Genomic DNA, 20,889 nt, shown 5'->3' on the forward strand with positions numbered 1-20,889 from the left:
AGACAAGGACTATTAGAGACATGTATAATCTGGTCTACTTTTCGGTTTGAAATTCAAAAAGCCAACAACCTAAAACAAGTAACTGTACTAGACTACTAGTAATGTGTATCTTGCATTGAGCATGTCATAACTCATAACATCTATTGTTGATTTGTTGGTTTACATGGTTTGCCCTCAACTCTCAAGTTTCAGCCCACATAATAATGGGCTTACATCACTAAATTGGGCCTTCCATTGACCGAATTCTATACTTTTAACAATTTACCTTCACGGTTTCAATATCCCTGGTTGAACAACATTAGAGATTGTGTCATTCCTCACTTTTCATATACTCCCATACTGTTATAAGGATGACTACATTAATATCTCTTTTTTTATTTGTACCTGAATATTGGTGTCCAACCCGAAAATTAACATGTTATAAAATTTTTATCATCATATGGTCAAAGATACTATAGATTCACCATAAATGTGTATATATATGGACTATTTTTAGAATGCTTATAATGAATGTTTTAATTTTTGAAAATGTCAACTTTTTTTATTATTAATTTTTATTTAATGTTTTTATTACTATATAGTAATTTACATAACTATTTATATTTTAAAGTATTCTAGCAATAATAACAATTAATATTTATATCATTTCATGAGACATAACTATTAAATACATTACAAAGTGAACAAAATGGCACGTTACATAGTAGTACTCAGTTCTTAGTAGAATTGAAAGGTTAGTATTGAGACTGCTTGGATACTATTTTGAATTTGAGAAATGTTATTACCAACCATATGTCCATATCCCTTGCTAATCTTTATAATCTTTAAAATATAATAATATTATAATTGCGTCCTTGCAATATGTACGACAACATAATGTATTCTAATTATTATTTTAGCAAAGATACACGGTTAAAAGGTTGAAAGTGGTGACATCAATGTAACAGTTATGCCGATTTTGTATGTATTTCAGAAATATTTATGTCTTAAGAACAAGAAACATGATCACCCTTGTGCCCCAATGTGAAAGTATTTGATATTGTGCTAACAAAAGAATCATATTCACAACCTCCATAAGCGATAGTAGATGCTTACGCCATAAACCAAATTCCACGATTCTCCTTCCACATTAATTCACTTCTAATGGTGAAAGACGAGAGCATGGGCCCGAAAATGAAACACTCAATATGTTACTGTTTATACAACATTATTTATTACGGAATTACATTCTTATTCTTGTGAAATTAATCATCAAATTGACTATTGTATATATATACATTTGTCACATCAAAAATACTCTTTTGAAACCATAAAAACAACTTGAGTTACCTATAACTCTCACTTTTGATTGTTCATTTTTCCTACATACTTGAAATTAATTTGAGCAATCCATCTTTTGGCCTCACGAAAAAATGCAATACCTTGCATTATGCAACAAACAAAATATCATTCTTGACACAAATATCATCACATCATCAATATCTATAAGTATAAAATAAAATTGTAAAATGAAAATAAAGTTCACTTATTAATTACCTCTAAAAAGTAATTAAAATATATATAATAAAAAAAATGAGAATACAAACTAGGTAAATTGCAAAAGTAACCTTCAAGTTTTCTATTGCAAACAAACCAATCCCTCCATCAAAATTTTCTTACATACATAACCCAAAGATACAATTTGTATATACCCCCACCACCTTCTAGAACCTCAATACACCTTTTCTTTTCCTTTTTACTTTCCTTTTTCCTTTCTAAAACAAAAAGAAAATAAAAACAAAAATAAAAAGTCAAAAAATCATCAAAATGGAACGACGTCGCTGCACGCAAAATTGTCCAAACTCCTAACTGATTTTTCCGGCCACGAGTCCCTGAGCAATTTCAACAACATTTGCGCTTTCCGTTTCGCGCGTGCAGTACACTCGCTTTGCACAAGCAGCAACAGCTGCGTCAAAACCCCCGCCGCCACCGCCTCCCGTTGCAACCGTTCCGCCGCCGTGCACAACGACAACAAGGCACCAGCGGCATACTCCGTCGCTCTATCAGATATTTTCAAAATTATTTTAACTAACAACGGCACTGTAAGCGCGTGAGACGCAAACGCCGCACATCCTTCCGGAATCCGGCATAGTAGCTCCACTGTAGCTAACGCGCGTTCCGCGTCGCATTTTTCGAAATCGGACAACCGGTCAATTATCGCCACCACTGCTCCGGCCTCCACCGCTTTATTACGGTGCTGCTTTACTAAACATAATGCAAATAAAGCTTTTATTCCTATCTTTATAGCGCGTGGATACGTTAATGGAAAGTTTAAAATATTAACAATTCCGTCGAAAATTCCGTCAAAATCGCTCATTTCAGCTCTTTTTTCTGAAGATTTTGTTCCAGCGACCACGTTTTCGATCAACGAAGCGGAATTTACGCGAACGTCGATTGACGTATGTGAGAGGAGAGTAATAAGTTGCTGAAACCGATCAGAATCGGCCGAAATTAGCGCACACTCCGATTCCGATAACGGAAAGGAAGATAAAATCGCTAAGGATTCTATCTTCAGCTCGGAGTGTGTGTTTGTAGTTTCGGAGAACAAAATACCGATCAGTATCTCACGTGCGTTATGCGTGGAGATTACTGATCGGTTTTTATCCGAGTCACGTGCTAGTCCACGTAATCTGCGTAGTGCAGACAGCCTGGCATGTCTAGTATTAGACTCTGATCCAGCCTGGTTAAGCAACGAGCGTACCATAATAGGGTCCGCTGGTTGCTTAGGTGTTGGAATCCGTTCCACACCGTATGACCTGTTTGCCACACACCATTCTTGAATCAGACGTCGTAACGTGTGATTCGGGATAAGTGTGAAATCCATTAGTGGCAAACGAGTCACTGGACAAGTCGTGTTTCCGGTACTCACCCATGACTCGATACTCGACCTGTCGTAGGTTTGACCAGTGTTGACTATGACTGGATCTCTCATTAATTCTAGAGAAATTGGACACCTGAAATGATATGGAATTTGAACATTATTTACATCTAATGGTTCTAAGCTACCAGGCATGTTTGGTGGTTATATTTTTACCAATTTTGAATCAGTAAATTTGGGAATGGATGGAAATAGATATGGGTTTTGGCATATATATGAAATGGGAATGAATGAAACAGAGACAAAAGATACAGAAATAGAGAGAGAGAATTGTTTTATTTCAATTTTTTTTTTTGTTTTTGTTGTTTTGGAAAGGAAGAAGGGGGTGGGGGGGTGTTATACTGTTATCTGACCATGGGGTACTTTGTTTATTTCACCACACGTGTGAAAGTACACCACCATTAACATGAGGGTTAACCATGGTTGTTGAATGGAGTGGGGTTTGGTCAAAGGTGAATGGGACCCATTTACATGCTGGAAGAGTGGAGGAGAGGATATCTTCAATTTACATCAATATGGGATTCCACTTTTTTATTTGGTTTGTTTATTGCCTAATTTGTATGACTTTGGATTATTGGGGTGTTTTTGTTTTTTAAACATTTTGTTTTTGCAGTTTTTATCCTTCTTTTTTGATTGTTATGCTATTCAAGGATTGTAGTTTTAGCTAGGTAACACCAAAAGCAATGAATCATTTTTTCCGATATTGTGATGAAGTTAATTAGATGTTAATCAAGGGTGTAGGCTTCAACAGTATGCTAAGGGGGAGGTGGGAGATGGAAAGGAGATAAAATTCTGGCTCGATAATTGGGTGTGCAGTGAGCCACTTAAGCCACTTAAGGTATTGTTCCCTTTATTGTTTAAGCTTGATAAAGATAAGAAAGCTCTTGTGGTAGATAGATATAACGACAGGGATGGCAGATTCGATGGTAAGTGGCAATGGTTGAGAGGTTTAGCAAGCATGGAGGAGTCGAGGGAATTTGATAATCTTACTAGGTTGCTTGATAGGGACTAATATTAGGACCAGACCCGATAAATGGGTATGGATGGGGGGAAAAGATAATGTTATGACGGTGAGAAATGTGAAAGAGTTTTTATGGGAAAATCTGGATGCCGGGAACAGAACCATTTTTGAGGAATGCAAATGGGTACCCAAAAAGTGCAATATTTTTATGTGGAGAGTTGCGTTGAATCGGATTCCCACCATGGTTGTTCTTCAAGCTCGAAACTGCTCTGTTGGGAACCAGGTTTGCGTCTTTTGCGAGGAAAGAAATGAAGATGTTGACCATCTATTTTGTGAATGTGAAGTGGCGGCAAGGGTGTGGCACGCCATCAGTAGGTGGTGTAGGCTGCCACCTTTTTATATCTTCAACATCAAAGACCTCATGGATTTTCACAAGCAGCGGGCGTGGAACAAGGAAGAAAACAATTTATCAAAGGGATTATTACGATTAGTTGTTGGAGAATCTGGAAAGCGAGGAACGAGATCAAGTTCGATAATGGAAAAAAGAATGTGTTGAAGATCGTTCAAGACATAAAATCATTAGGGTATCTATGGTTTAGTACAAGATCAAAAAATAAAAGTATCACGTGGGAGGATTGGTGTAATTCCAAATTCATGTAAATTGTTGTAATTCCAATTCATGTAATTATTTATACCGCCGATAAGTTGCCAGGGTAAGTGATAATAGAAACTTTACTTGTCAAAGAAAACTTAATGATGGTAGATAGAAAGAAAGTGATCAAACATTTTTACGAATTAAGACCCGACATATCAAGTTTATCAATCACGAAAAAAATAAAACATATATATAAATAATAAAATTGGATCCACAACAAACCGTTCATCATGTAAAGAATGTATTGTGAGATAAATTTAAAATAGTAGATTTTTCAAACTTTATAAATATATATCTAATATTTACTCCATTACAACTTTTATGGCGCGTTTGGTTCACAGAATGTTTTTAAAAAGAATGAAATATGTCAACGGAATTAGATTCTAAAGGAATGAAATTTGATGGAATGTTTTTTGTTTTCTTAAAATTCAAGAGAATGAAGGAATCAAATTTCATTCAATAACCCCAATGAATGGAGATTCTATCATTTGATGGAATGTTACATTCCAATGGAATGAAATTCCATCATCTTTTGACAACCAAACATATCACGGAATGAAATTCAATTTCAATTCCATCAAATTGCATCAAAATATGTGAACCAAACGCGTCTTTACAATGCTACCTGAATATTGTTTAAGATTCAGACCAAAGGGAATACTTTTGATTGATTCCTTCCTCATATCAATTATAAAGATTATATGAATTATAAGTTTGATTTAGTTATGTAAAAAGCTAGACAAATTTGGTCTGCACAATTCACCTCCTTTAAATTGAAAATGGATAGTCATGTAGGGGCCTAGTTCGGTTTGTCGTTTAAGACTATATTAATTTGCTCAATTATGAGATAATATTGGTCATATTCGAACTCAAACTTCATTAATTTGATACCTGTGTCGTTGTTGAATACTAACATGCTAAAGTCAGATTATGACCTCAATATCGACTCTTCCTCTAATTAATGAAGTAACTCGTCATTAAATGAAAGAGCTAGCTAGTACACTAAAACAATTACACATTGGGTATATTTGACAAAACTAACTGGTAGCTGAAAGCTGGTGGCTGGTAGCTGAAAGCTGGTAGTCGTAACTGATCAGCTGGAAACTGTAGCTATTAGATATATTTAGGTGTTTGTAAGAGTAGTTGTAGCTTTTAACAAAATGTGTAAATGACAAAAATAGACAATACTAAGCATAATGATGATGATAGATTGGTATGTATATATACAGTTATACACACATATAACATAAGACTATTAGGAATAAGGCGTTCTTTTTCTACTTTTCACCTCTGGAAAGCCTGGAACATTACCCCAAGGGGCTTTCTGGATAGAGAAAAGAGGGAAGGCTTCCCTTTTTGGACGCCTCTTTCTACTATATTTTTTGTGAGCCCCACCTAACACTCTTCCGCTTTCTTTTACTTTTTCTCATTTTTTTATAATTATTTTATTTAATTAATAGTATATAAATAATTAAATTGTGGGTCCCTATGAGAAGCCTAAAGGGAAGCCTTGCTCCCACAAAAACTAAGGAAAGCCCTTTGTTGATTGTACTGTCACGTGTCGTGAGATGCCCCTATGAAAAGCCCTAAAGGGAAGCCTTGCTCCTCATAGTCTAAGGACATAAGGTGGTCATAATCAATTCAATACCTCATCATCGATAGCAAATTAGCAACTAAAAACGTAGCTAAAATTTATTAGGGTCGTCAGAAAAAACGTAGTTATGTTAAAACGTATTAGGGTCATCACATGCACCAATCCAGTTCCGAAAAAAACATAGCTATGTTAACGATGATCTTTAGAGTTCAATTTAGCATAATCTTTAGCATTCAATTTAACATAATCTTTGGCAGGTTGAAGTAATTTGATAATTCCATGCTACAAAACAATAATTTTCAGCATTCAATTTAATTAACATGGTTAATTATAAATGATTTTATATAAAACTTAAAACGATTAAACGTAAAAGCATTTAAAAAAGATTGGATAGAAATTACGAGTAAAACAAAATAGATTGTACATACCAACCGTTAAAGCTAGAGATTAAAGATCCGACGAAACGATTTTTGACGAGTAATCAAAGACATATGACAATCTGGAAGAGAATAAACGTGTGGGTTTTTATGGCCGGTAGTTTGGGCACCGTATGGATTAGAGAAGGGAGGAAGAAACTTATTACGTGGTGGATAATAAGGTTATATAAGTAATTTGAAAACTAAAAGCTTACAACTTTTTTTAAACGCTTGTGTTAATAGCGTTAGATAAATGAGCTTTTTCATCTAACACAAAAGCTTCTACCTCATTTAACCAAACAAGACTTTTTATTGATTAGAAGTTTTTACCTAAATGCTTGAAACACCTAAAAGCTCTTAAAAACTCCATGCCAAATATACCCCTTGAAATGGTAATTTGATTATTTGCATTAAGAGTAAGCTTGGACTCAATTACATTACCATGTCTTAAATTTTGAAAGTATTTTGTTCATTTCAAGATTTAAAATTAAAACTTTTAAGTTTTAAGTCTCCTCAATTATCAATTTATTTATTGATTATTGGTTGATAATATGTTTGATCTAGTGACTTTTTTATTACCACTACATGATTTCATAACCCATTGCCACATGATGGCATTGTATATTTGTATGCAACTAGAGTATAAAATTTTGAATTATATATTGGGAATGTATACATCTTGTATCTCCTGTTTAAATATATGTCAGTTTAGTTTCATTAGAATGGTCGATATTTTTGACCACTGCTTTGGCACATGTAGTCAAAGAACCTCATCTACCATTCAAAACCACTTGCATTGGTCAAAAATAATGTGTGAAATTTATGATTTATGCCTTATGGTGCTTCTCAAAACAACTAAGAATGATGTCATCCGCATACAATAATAATTATTTACTATATTGAGTTAGATGGAGTGATTGCCTCAATCTTTGAATCCGATGTAATTGTGTATAAATCTATTGGAAAGGGACATTTAATTTGTTTTTAATTAGTTAAGTGGGTATGGGTGTCTTACAATTGCAATTCCAATGTAGGCAGTTTGTTAAAATGTATGTTGAAAGTGCTTTACAACCAAATTTTGTTGTCATTGTGCAAATCACAACTTTAAAACTGCAGTTGGCCAAACAAAGCAGAGTTTGTGGTCTTCTTTTGAATTTGGACTTACTTCACACCCCTATTGGTTGGTTATTATGGCCGAACAGGAAATATATTACTCGTAATATTAATGTTCATAGTATTATATATAATGATAAAGGCCGTTTAGATTATTTAGTTGGATGTACACGTTTACATGTCATAACATTTTGTTGGACATGCTATTTATAATGAAAATTTGTTGGTCGTTAAAAAAAATAAAAATCATTAACACTCTTTATAAGAAATCCATAACATTTAATATAATAATTTCTTCAAGAAAATTAATAGATTTACTTTAATCATTTCAAAAGGACAAGTTATTTCTAACGCGAACCGGATTAAATCAACGTATGCTAAATTTTCCGTTGCAAGTAATCCACACCTAAAAAAAAAGATAAGTTATTGGTTTCTATGTTTCATATTTTTGCATAGAGAAGATTGAACATAGATATTTCTATCTCTTATATTAATAAAAAAAATATTGTTTTCATAAGCTATATTTTAAAGAATAACCAATATGTTAATTCAAACATTCATTTTTTATTTCCTTTTATAAGATCATGATATCATAAGATGTTTTGTAATTAAATTTTTTTTTTTTTAATATTTCATTTCTCTATGTTACCATTTTTTTTTTTGAAAGTGATATTCGTACCACAACTATTGATACATTTACCACACAGTTGTTTTACCGCAGCGTGTTATAAAATTTGTATTATACGGTAAATACATCAATAATAGTGGTACAAATATCACTAACTTTTTTTTTAATCTTAAACTTTTTTTCTCTTAATTTTTTTACATAAAAGCTTATTGCTTAAAAAACAATGAGTTTTTTCTTACAATTGTTGTTCATCTTGGCTTCATTCTTTATTATAATAGATTTTATTTATATACAAACTCGATTCGTTATTATGAATAGTAAGAAAAACAATATGTTATTATTGGCTATAAATCTTTTAATTCGAGTAGCTTTTACATCGTGGGTTTTTTATTTTTTTAAAATTTCTAAATTTTTTTTTTTAGGTTTTGTGTGATTTTAATGTGATTTAATGATTTTAAGGTTCGCTTGCTAGATTTAAAGGTTTATCTTTTTTCATGTCAGTTGCTAGATTTAAAGATTTATCCTTCTAATGTGTTTATAATATTTTCATAAATGTTTTTTTTTTCCAGAATATAAGAGAAGATGGTTAATCTCATAGAGATGGCAATACTAACCTATTAATCATTATTAGGTCTATGCGAGATACACACAAATCAATAAAATATTAATAAAAGTTTTATTAAAATACCTGGTTTAACTTGATCTGAGTAGCTAATTTAAAGAACATTATAGTAATTTAACACATTTAAAAGTTTTAGCAATTTAGTAAATCAAACTTATAGATTTATTGAGCCATAAAAAGATAAACTTTGCCTATAAATAGGTCACATATCCGAATTCATTCACAACTTATCGCATAAAAAGATAAACTTTGCCTATAAATAAGTCACATATCCGAATTCATTCACAACTTATCGCATAGTAAGTAAATAAAAGTAACATTGTCTAAGATTGATCCTTAGAGAAAATTAGTTTGGTTAGAAAAACTACATATTACCGTAGATCAAGATTTTCGTATCAATTTAAACTTTTTCTTAAATAGTTATAAAGAAAAATTACTTAAGGGGTGTTTCGAAATACGTTTTGAATTTAGATTTTACGCGCATCTTGAAAAAGCATGTATATACCTGCTTTTTCAAATTAACGTTTTTCCTATAATTTATCGTAAATAGTTATTTTTATAGTCAAAGATTGTTTCCGGTTATTTGTATTATACAAACACAAACACAATAATCAGATAATTAGTTTAAAATGCAATTTCAAACGTTGTTTTAATGAATCTTAAATTGCTACTGTTATATCCAACATTAATATTAAGGAAAATGATAAATTCTCTTAACCAATCTTCCTAAAAATCCTCTAAATATATCCACTTGTTAACATATGGAATCCACTAATTATCTCTTCTAATCTCACCCCTTGATTTTCCACATATCACAATCTTATTAATTAGGAGAATTTTTAAGCATAATTTAGGAGAATCGATCATTACTTTAATATTAATATTATAGTTTGTAACTTTATGAAGTGTGAAAGAGTTAAAAGGTGATGCAACTGTGGAAGTGTAAGAAAAGAGAAGAAGGTCGGTTCAAAAAGAGTCAAAGGTCAAAGATGAGGAGGAATGTGCGGGGGCCAGGTTGTCGCTTCTTTCCTATTCCCTTCTTTCTTTTTTTATTTTTTTTATTTTGTGCTCCCGCCCGTGGATAACACTAATCTCAGTGGGGCCCCACCCCCAAGATGCTTGATACTCCGGTCCCCATCGTACCCCTCCACTTTTTTTTTAACTATTTTTGTTCTTTCATGTTTCTTTTCATATTTTCGTCTTACTTGCGTGATGAAGTGTGGATATTATTAAAAGTCACTATTTCGGTATAAATTTTTTCTAGGCTTCTGGGTCAAAAGTTTAGTAACTTTGTAAGATTATTGGAGCTTTGTATAAAATATTTTGGTCTAAATTTTGTTGGAGGATTTCAAGTGGAGCTTTGATTATATGATTTTTGATAAAACTGAAATCTATAAAGGTTGTTACGGAGAAGTTTCGAAACAAACATAGATAATCGGAGTTAAAACGTTTATATCTCAAAGACACTTTCAGTTTTCCTTAAAGTTTTGAGTTTGAATTTCAAAGATGACAAGTCTTCGATTTTTCATTCTGATTACTTGTAACGGTTCATGATCAACATCTCGTTCGTTGTTTACGATACGTGCAATACTTCACCATTGAACAATGAATTTCCCACGATATCGTATACCCACGTTTATATTTGAGTTAAAATATTCGTAATTTTAATAACATAAACAAAGAAAATTTCATCTCTTTACCAATTTAGTTTATGATCATTAATTTTAAGCCCAAACCAAAACCCGCTACAAATAAAAAACACAGACTAATGGTTTTTATTTATGTAAAGTTATTGTAAAGCCGAAGTAATAGTTTGGTCTTTTTGATGCATGTGAAATTTAAACCAAATAAATCAAACCAAACCATTTATACTTTTATATTTACATTTATAGTAGTATACTATATAAAAATTTTACATCTTCGATGAAAAGTTAATAAAAATAAAGATGCGAAATAAACTTCCTATCCCTAATGATTTTTTTTTAAACTACCCATACCTTTAATGAGTTAATTTACACTATCAGTCCCTTGTCTTCTGATATAACTTCACTACGCCTTTTGAACCAATTATCTTTACATCAATTACCACCATTACTCGACACCGCTACCACCAACCAATAGTTGCCGCTGTCACCACCCGTCGCGACAGCACCAGACCGCCGTCGCAACCATCGTAGCTGCATTATCTAAAGTACAATATAAACAATCTAGAATACAACAATTACACATCTAGATTCTAGCTACACGGGTTTTTATGTGCAAAGTTTGTAAAAAAGTTGAAAAAAATTGTGTCAATTATAACACTAAAGACACAAGAAAAATTATATATATATATGGTTACATCATTTTTTGTATTATATATGTATTTTTTTTAATCTTTTTAGTGTAAATTCGGAGATAAATTATAAATTTATGATTTAAAAACAATCGAATATGTAATATTTTGATAAATGTACTACGATACTTATATTTCGTTTCTAAATATGTTACATATATAGTTATACTATATAATGCTATATTACTTTATATGTAAAAAATTTTTGATTTTTACAATTCAAATCACGAGTAGAAAACATTTTTCGAGTCTAAGTGAAAAACATATTGTTTCATTTTCTCATTGAGTTATCTATTTAACCTTCAGTGTTATTGTTAATTATAAATAACCTTGTTTTTTCTTTTTTTTTTTTTCCATTTTGAAAGTTCGTTATTATGGTGTTAAAACCTTGCCCATTGAAACAATATAACCCATAGTAAAACAAAAAATTATCCAACAAACTGACAAACCAAACTACTATAGGCTATACGCAAAAAGATTTGACATATATAAATAAAGAGAAATTATATATTCTCATAATAAATAACCTAATACGAGTAATTTTCCTAATAATCTTAAAACATGACAAGTGTAATTCACTAATTCTTATTTTTCTAATCACATTCTTTGATTATACCAAGTGTCATGACCACATAGTTAGGAAGATTAAAAAAAAATTGTTTATTATCATTTTTTTTATATATAAATAAGACATTATGGAAACACCATTCATTTCGTTTTTCATAGTGTAAACCCACACTCATCACCCATGGCTGTTGCATCAAACCTCCAACCGTGTTCACGTAAGTCACCAAAGCCCTTGACCGTACGTTATAGACGTCCTTTTTTTAAATTTCTTTTAAACATTCAAAAAACTTTCATTAATCTGTAAAGTCTAGCAGGAGTTAGAAATATACAAGATGAAAACAAAATAGAAAAAGCAACCCATACAGGGAAGTTAAAAATTAAAAGAAGACCAATTTCTCCATTCTATGTAGGGAATGTTCGATCTATTTGATAGCCACGAGTAACTTAAAGTCTTGAGCTCCTTTACAGCGTATCTGATCGGGGGAAGTTTTGCTGGAGAAAACGCATTCATTACGTATTTTCCAAACTGTCCACCAATAGTTTGTTTATTTTAGCGAATTCTCGGAATGAAGTGGAAAATAAATTTGGCTTATTTATAGTTTCTCTTTTCCGAAATGAAACTATATTTATAATTTGATTTTATTTTTAATATCCGCTTAAACAACGTATTGGGAAAAAAGTTTTTTTTTTTATTCCGAGTAGCTTAATTAAAGGGATGGGCTTGAGAATTATAGTTAATTCTGTTAGAATATATGAACATAAACACATAACAAATCACGAGTACGTAGCGAAAAAGAAACGTTTATGCAATCATATTAATTAACAAAGTAATGAATAGAATATGTGTACTTTTGTGCAAAGCTTCCAATAAAGTTGATAATTATTATTATTATTATTATTATTATTATTATTATTATTATTATTATTATTATAGGGTCTAAACTAAAAACCCTCTACGATCGAACACTTGACACCCTTATATCGTATGCTAGTACCCGATCACGAACACACAAACCCGTTGTGTTTTTTCCCCTTGATGTCGAACCCATTAATTAACAAAGTAATGAATAGAATATGTGTACTTTTGTGCAAAGCTTCCAATAAAGTTGATAATTATTATTATTATTATTATTATTATTATTATTATTATTATTATTATTATTATTATTATTATTATTATTATTATTATTATTATTATTATTATTATTATTATTATTATAGGGTCTAAACTAAAAACCCTCTACGATCGAACACTTGACACCCTTATATCGTATGCTAGTACCCGATCACGAACACACAAACCCGTTGTGTTTTTCCCCTTGATGTCGAACCCCAAAACCCTTTGGGTTTTTGCCCACGGCCGAACGAGAGAGAGAGAGAGAAGAGAGGAGAGTGTTTAGGGTTTTCAAAACTAATTGTCTTAAATGAATGAATAAAACCCTTAACCCTTGATCTCTATTTAAAGTGATTAATTAGAAGGGTTTTCTAATTTGGTGAACAAGTTAGAATGGGATTAGGAAACTCCCTAAGGAATTTCGACCCCCCCCCCTTTGTACAATTAGGAAACTTCTAATTTACAATTTAATCCTTCCTCTTTAATTAATTAAACACTATTAAACCTTTAACATAGTTTTAATTAATAATTCAAGTGATCGTTTAATTAATATATTACTATAATATACTAATTAAATATACAAAGTTAACGTGTCATTTTGTGTAACCCCGTAGGCTCAAATAAATACCGGACATGCGTTTATTATAACGTGATCATATTCCAACAGCTCCCACTTGAACATGTTATTATAAAGGCAATAACATTGGTTAGCTTCTAGCAACACGCCAATGCTCCCGGAAATATTTAAGTATAGTTTCTTAAAGTATCATTTGAAATGATTTAGTCTTTAATATATCCCTTTGTTTCAGATACCCTTGTTAGTTATGGATATGGATCAATGTCATTCCATAATGTAACGATTTTGTTTCTCATTTAGCAATTAACTTAAGATTACCAAATTCCGTCAAGACAACTTCTTGAGTTTATTTGGGTACGGCCGTACAAACATCTTAATTAATCAATGAGGGCGCCAAATGGTATCATTCTTCAGTTGCAAATTGAAGGAACAAATTCTATATTGACTACAAGTGTCAAGTCATGCTACTTCTCAACATTTCTGAAATAGCCCTTTATTACTACCTTGTTCAGGATAGCGTAGAACTAAATCAAGAGAATGTGATCCATACATTCTTAACCTACTTGCATCTCAAGTCTAAGGATAACTAAAGCAACCATTTCACGAATTTTACTTAATGACGCCGATCCATAAAATGATAATTCGTTAAGTGGGTTAAGTCCGATATGCACCTCTTTGGATATCATGTGAGTTTAGCAGGACCATCTTCATATATTCATCAGAATATTACCAATCTCTCACATATGTCTTAGTTTAACCATACTCCCATATAGTTAATCGACAATGGACATTTACAATATTTAAAACATTCATGGATTTAAACATGCAAATATAGGACACAATTATTATGAAATGAAAGCACCCATTTATTGAAATAACAATTGTTTAACATCCCTTATCCAAATACCAATCACAGATTTACATGACACAACCTATCAACTTAAGACCAATGCCTTCAGCATGCTTATTAAGCTTTCCTTTTGACAATGCCTTCGTAAAAGGATCTGCTAGGTTGCAATCCGTGTGAACTTTGAGTAGATTGATTTCACCCGATTCGATTTGCTCTCGAACATAGTGATATCTTCTCTGGTAATGTCTGGCACATTTCTGAACTCCAGGTTCATTGGCAATGACAATAGCTCCCGTATTGTCACAGTACAGATCCATAGGTGAGTTATTTGAGGACATCACATCAAGTCCAGAAATAAACTTCTTGATCCAGACAGCTTCCATAGCGGCCTCTGAAGCGGCAATGTACTCAGACTCTGTAGCAGACATAGTAACTGTGGTTTGCTTCTTGCTCCTCCAATCCACCGCGCCTCCATTTAAAACGAAGACGTATCCCGACTGAGACTTTGTATCGTCTTTATCAGTCTGAAACCCCGCATCACAGTATCCAGTCACCTTGAGTTCTGTGTCAGAATTTCCTCCATACACCAAAAATAAATCTTTAGTAGCTCGCATGTACTTAAGAATATTCTTTACAGCAGTCCAATGATCCTCCCCAGGATTTTGCTGATAGCGGCTAACAATATTTTGCGCGAACGCAATGTCAAGTCTAGTGCATCTTACCGCATACATAATAGATCCCACAGCCGAAGCATAAGGAACTCTTTGCATACGCTCCACCTCTTCAGGTGTTGAAGCACCGTTCTTGCTAGATAAATTAAGTCCTTCTTGCATGGGAACAAGACCGCGCTTAGAATTCTCCATCTTTAATCGCTTCAAGATTTTATCTATATAAGCACTTTGACTTAATCCGATCAACCTTTTGCTTCTATCTCTATAGATCTTGATTCCAAGAATAAATGCTGCTTCTCCCAAGTCTTTCATAGCAAAACACTTTCCAAGATAAGATTTAACATCTTTCAACATTGGAATGTGATTTCCTATTATCAATATGTCATCTACATATAAGACAAGGAAAGTAACATTACTCCCACTAGGTTTGCGATATACACATGGCTCATTAAGATTTTGAGCAAAACCAAACTTCTTGATTTCCTCATCAAACCTTTTAATCCAACTTCTTGATGCTTGCTTCAATCCATAAATGGACTTTTGAAGTTTGCACACTTTGTCAGGATGATTTGGATTGACAAAACCTTCCGGTTGAACCATATAGACTTCCTCGTCTAGAAAACCGTTTAAGAAAGCGGTTTTGACATCCATTTGCCATAACTCAAAGTCATAGAATGCAGCTATGGCTAAGATGATCCTAATAGCTCTAATGTCCGCAACGGTAGAAAAGGTCTCCTTATAGTCAACTCCGTAAAGTTGAGTATAGCCTTTCGCCACAAGACGAGCTTTATAGGTGTGTACATTTCCATCCATGTCGGTCTTCTTCTTGAAGATCCATTTACACCCAACGGTTCTACCATTTGGTGGAAGATCAACCAAGCTCCAAACTTGATTATCTTTCATGGATTTCATTTCCACATTCGCAGCTTCAAGCCATTTGTCAGACTCCGGATCCGATAATGCAGCATTGAAATTAGGAGGTTCATTTAAGTCTCCTAATATGTGTTCTTCAGATTCAACCATAAGATTTAATCTTTCACGAGCACGTATTGTCCTTGAGGACCTACGAATTGGAATCGCATTATCATTATCTTCAACTTGATATTCATGAGATTCATCTCTTTGAACATTTCCCCCCCCCCCCCCAAGTTGATGATTGCTAGTCTTTTCAGAAGTTGACACATCTTGCTCTTGAACCTCATCAAGTTCTACAATCCTCCCACTGTCTTCTTGAGATATAAGCTTCTTTTCAAGAAACTCAGCATATCGGAAAACTTTGACAGTGTTTTCGGTAGGAAAGTAGACATAGTAACCCATCGTTTCCTTTGAGTATCCTACAAAGATGCACTTAACGGATCTAGGTTCTAGTTTGTCAGGCGTATCTCTCTTCACAAGAGCCTCACATCCCCAAACCCGTAAGTAAGACAAATTGGGAACACTCCCATGCCACAGTTCATGCGGTGTCTTGTCAACCTTCTTGGTTGTAACCATATTGAGAATGCGTACAACAGTCTCTAGGGCATAATCCCAATACGAAAAAGGAAGAGTTGTAAGATTCATCATGGATCGAACCATTTCAAGCAATGTTCGATTCCTCCTCTCCGATACACCATTATGCTGTGGAGTATATGGAGGAGTAAGCTGTTGAATGATTCCACAAGCTTTAAGATAACTTTTAAACTCTTGGCTTAAGTACTCACCACCTCGATCCGAACGAAGAATCTTGATGGTTTTACCGAGTTGATTTTCTACTTCACTTTTAAACACCTTGAATGTTTCGAAGACTTCATGTTTATGTTTCAGCAAGTAAACATAACCATAACGACTAAAATCATCCGTAAAAGTGACAAAGTAGCTAGCAGCTCTCCTTGACACATGTCTAAATGGGCCACATACATCCGAATGTATTAGTCCAAGTAGCTCTTTAGCCCTCTCCAGTTTATTTGGAAAAGGTTTTCTTGTCATCTTGCCGGAAGCACAAGATACGCATTTATCAAATGATTCATCACTTGATTCTAAAATCCCTTCACATTGAAGTCTCTCAATGCGTTTCTTGCCAACATGAGCAAGTCGACAATGCCAAAGATAAGTCGAGTCCAAATTGGCTTGACTCGTTTGCTAACATTATACATTGAATTATTTGAATCACAATCACGCATATCAATTTCATAAAAACCATCACAAGCAATAGCATCAAAATAATGTACATTATTTCTAGAAACTGAAATACCAATATCATTAAAAACATTAATGAATCCGTTGTCTTTTAACAAAGAAACTGAAATTACACCTCTAGTAATAGACGGTGCATAGTGACAATTGTCTAAAACAATAACTAAACCAGAAGGTAAAACTAAATGATAGTCGTCTATTTCTTCTACAGCCGCCGGTAGACCATTGCCCATGAACAGTTGTAAAGATCCTGGCTTCAGTTTCTTTTTCCTTCTAAGCCCCTGTAAAGAATTACAGATATGAGTACCACACCCGGTGTCGTAAACCCATGAATAACGCTTAGAAAAGGAATATAATTCAATTGTGAAGATACATGAAGTACTGGTTGAACCAGCTTGCTTCTTCTTTGCATTCAACTCGGCTAGATATTTAGGACAATTTCTCTTCCAATGTCCCACTTCATCACAGTGAAAACAAGTTGGTCCTTAGCCTGTTTATCCTTTTTCGCTGGAGGCATTTTCTTTGGTTTCGGGACGGAAGTACTTTGCTTTCCCTTGCCATCTTTCTTGCCCTTAGCTCTTGGTTGCTTTGGTTTCTGGACTCCCCCCCTTGATCGTGAGAACTTGGGGTGTAGGAGATTTCTTTGGAAGCTTCTTTTCAAACTCATTAACCATAGCATGAAGTTCAGCAACGATTTTACTCATGCTATGCATATTATAATTGCGCACAAACTCCTCAAAATCCTTAGATAAAGACTTGAGAATTATGCCAATCACAACAGCAGGAGGGTAAGCATGATTCAACCTTTCCAATTGCTCAAAGTACGTTTTCATCTTTAGTACATGAGGCCCAACCGATGTTCCTTGCTCGTGCCTTAAGTCATGGAGTACATCAATGAGATCGAATAACTCCACTCCGGCTTGTTTCTCGTACAAAGACTTGAGTTCTTTGATCATATCACATGGGAAATAGTTCTCAAATTGCTTTTGAAGCTCAGCATTCATGCTTCCAAGCATCAAACAAGCAACCTCATTATGTCTATCATACTGAGTAGCATAATGAGCTAACTGCTCATTAGTAGCATTAGCTCCTGGAACAACGGGTCTCTCCTCTTCAAGGATTTCATATTTCCTTTCAGCTCTTAGAACTATTCTCAGCTGACGAAACCAATCATTGAAGTTTGGTCCATAAAGTTTTTCTCTTTCTAGCATCGACCTAAAAGCCGATTGGTGTGTGTTTTGAGTAGGATTTGTTGTTGTCATCTACAAAACAGACAAAAGTTCAATTATCGGTATTTTCGATAATTAATCCTTAAGAAATGTAATTTACCCATGTTAAATACTTTTAACAATTAATTTCATTAAGGCTAGGATCCAATTTGACATACCATCACCGCATCAGTTGATCTGCTAGAGATGATGATACTCAAAATGGTAAGTAACGATTAGTAATTGCATATCTAATGCAACTCGTAGAGTTATGGAACTTACAACAACACTAAAGGGGTCTTTAAGTATTTTGTAAACATGTTTTTGTTCCATCTTATGCCACGGGTCAAGGTCTCACCGTCTTAACTCGTTTTAAGTCGTCCAATTAAGAACGTGTAAATAGTCCGCCTCTGGTCTCACAACGGGTCGGTAATCTACCCTCAAGAGATACCATCCGTCTACGGTCTCACGTAGGGTCAAATAGTAACTGGGAGGTGTTCTAAGCGAAGTGGGTGGCAATGACTTAACTTTGAATGGGTAATGCATTTGATGTGAATCAAAAGTTTATGTATGAAGACTCATGCAAATCTTCATAAATAATATTTAATAAAATCATTTGTATAGTCTTAACAACACAAGAGAGCTCGGTAGCTCCATTTGAACGCACAAAGAAGCGCAAGGGCAAAGGTTTGCGATGGACGTAATTAAAAACCCGCCCTTTTAGAAGGCTAGCGCACTCCGACTTATACCTCTCTTAGAGTTTGTTCAAATGGGTGAGCCGGTGTATCTCAAGGTTGTAAGACTCCAATTTTTATTTTAAAAAAAATCTTATTTCAATATTGCTTAGTCAAGTTTATATTTTCTCAAAACTATTTTGCATCACCATTTATACCTCAATAAATACGCAAAACAATAAACTTACTAATCTATTAACTATTAAGCATGCAACGAGTTATGGTAGGCCACCTAAACATGTCACTATGGTTTCTATTATGTCTAAGCCGGCTCCCTCTTCAAAGAAGAGGACCACATACATCAAGTTGCCTTGATTGCGTAAGCCTTAAACATATATAAAACAATCAATTATCACATAAGCACATAGTTGCTGACTGGAATTTTCCAGTAGCTTCACGACCTGTTTAGACCTGTTTCTGGTCCGATTCAGATTTCGACCAGGACTACAAAGTTTTATCCCTATGTGTTGAGCATCTACAGTTCAAAACACAGCCTCTAACTCATTACGGATTAAAAGATATGAATTTTTTAGTGAACTATCGCAAAGCAGAAAAATCACACAAAAAATTCACATAGTCACACAATTATCTCATAATTAACCCTAATTATTGGATCATAATGCTATGCCTTTTATATCACTATATCTTAGTAATAATCATAAGGAATTTTGCATGAATCCCTTATGATTTTTTACTATTATTTAACAACCTTAAATAAATCAAGTACACAAGCATACAATTTATATCATATAAACATGCCAATTCATAATATCAAAACTTGCTTAGAGGGTTTCAATTAACCATTAAATTAGGTTGAACTTAATTAAACAAAACCCTAATTTATTTAATTAAAATTCGATTTTTATAATAAATAAAACAATTAAACCACAACTTTTAATATTTAATTATTAATAAACTCGAACCAAATCCTAAACCCCACTTCAAGTTTTGTTCTTTATAACTAATAGATCACATAGGTAGCTCGTGATACCACTGTTAGAATATATGAACATAAACACATAACAAATCACGAGTACGCAGCGGAAAAGAAACGTTTATGCAATCATATTAATTAACAAAGTAATGAATAGAATATGTGTACCTTTGTGCAAAGCTTCCAATAAAGTTGATAATAATAATAATAATTATTATAGGGTCTAAACTAAAACCCCTCTACGATCGAATACTTGACACCCTTATATCGTATGCTAGTACCCGATCACGAACTCACAAACCCGTTGTGTTTTTCCCCTTGATGTCGAACGGTTTTTGCCCACGGCCGAACGAGAGAGAGAGAGAAGAGAGGAGAGTGTTTAGGGTTTTCAAAACTAATTGTCTTGAATGAATGAATAAAACTCTTAACCCTTGATCTCTATTTAAAGGGATTAATTAGAAGGGTTTTCTAACTTAGTGAACAAGTTAGAATGGGATTAGGAAACTCCCTAAGGAATTTCGACCCCCCCCTTTGTACAATTAGGAAACTTCTAATTTACAATTTAATCATTCTTCTTTAATTAATTAAACACTATTAAACCTTTAACATAGTTTTAATTAATAATTCAAGTGATCGTTTAATTAATATATTACTATAATATACTAATTAAATGTACAAAGTTAACGTGTCATTTTGTGTAACCCCGTAAGCTCAAATAAATACCGGACATGCGTTTATTATAACGTGATCATATTCCAACAAATTCAAACTCAATTAATATAAGGTATATTAGATTTTTTGACCTATCTGGATAATTCATA

The 20,889-nt window shown here is 33.3% G+C and overlaps 1 protein-coding gene across 1 annotated transcript; it reads right to left on the minus strand.

The window, feature by feature from the left end:
• Positions 1-1,532: 1,532 nt before the first annotated feature.
• On the minus strand, positions 1,533-3,234 carry LOC122592803 (U-box domain-containing protein 26-like). The gene has a single exon (XM_043765118.1). It carries the CDS (start codon positions 3,050-3,052, stop codon positions 1,802-1,804), a length of 1,251 nt encoding a protein of 416 aa, XP_043621053.1. The 5' UTR covers positions 3,053-3,234; the 3' UTR covers positions 1,533-1,801.
• Between the last annotated feature and the right edge of the window lie 17,655 nt (positions 3,235-20,889).

The sequence above is a fragment of the Erigeron canadensis genome, chromosome 3, assembly GCF_010389155.1.
Source record: "Erigeron canadensis isolate Cc75 chromosome 3, C_canadensis_v1, whole genome shotgun sequence".
Taxonomy (NCBI): domain Eukaryota; kingdom Viridiplantae; phylum Streptophyta; class Magnoliopsida; order Asterales; family Asteraceae; genus Erigeron; species Erigeron canadensis.

Excerpts from the sequence above, each read along its gene's own strand:
- LOC122592803 (XM_043765118.1), bottom strand. The coding sequence starts at position 3,052 with ATGCCTGGTAGCTTAGAACCATTAGATGTAAATAATGTTCAAATTCCA.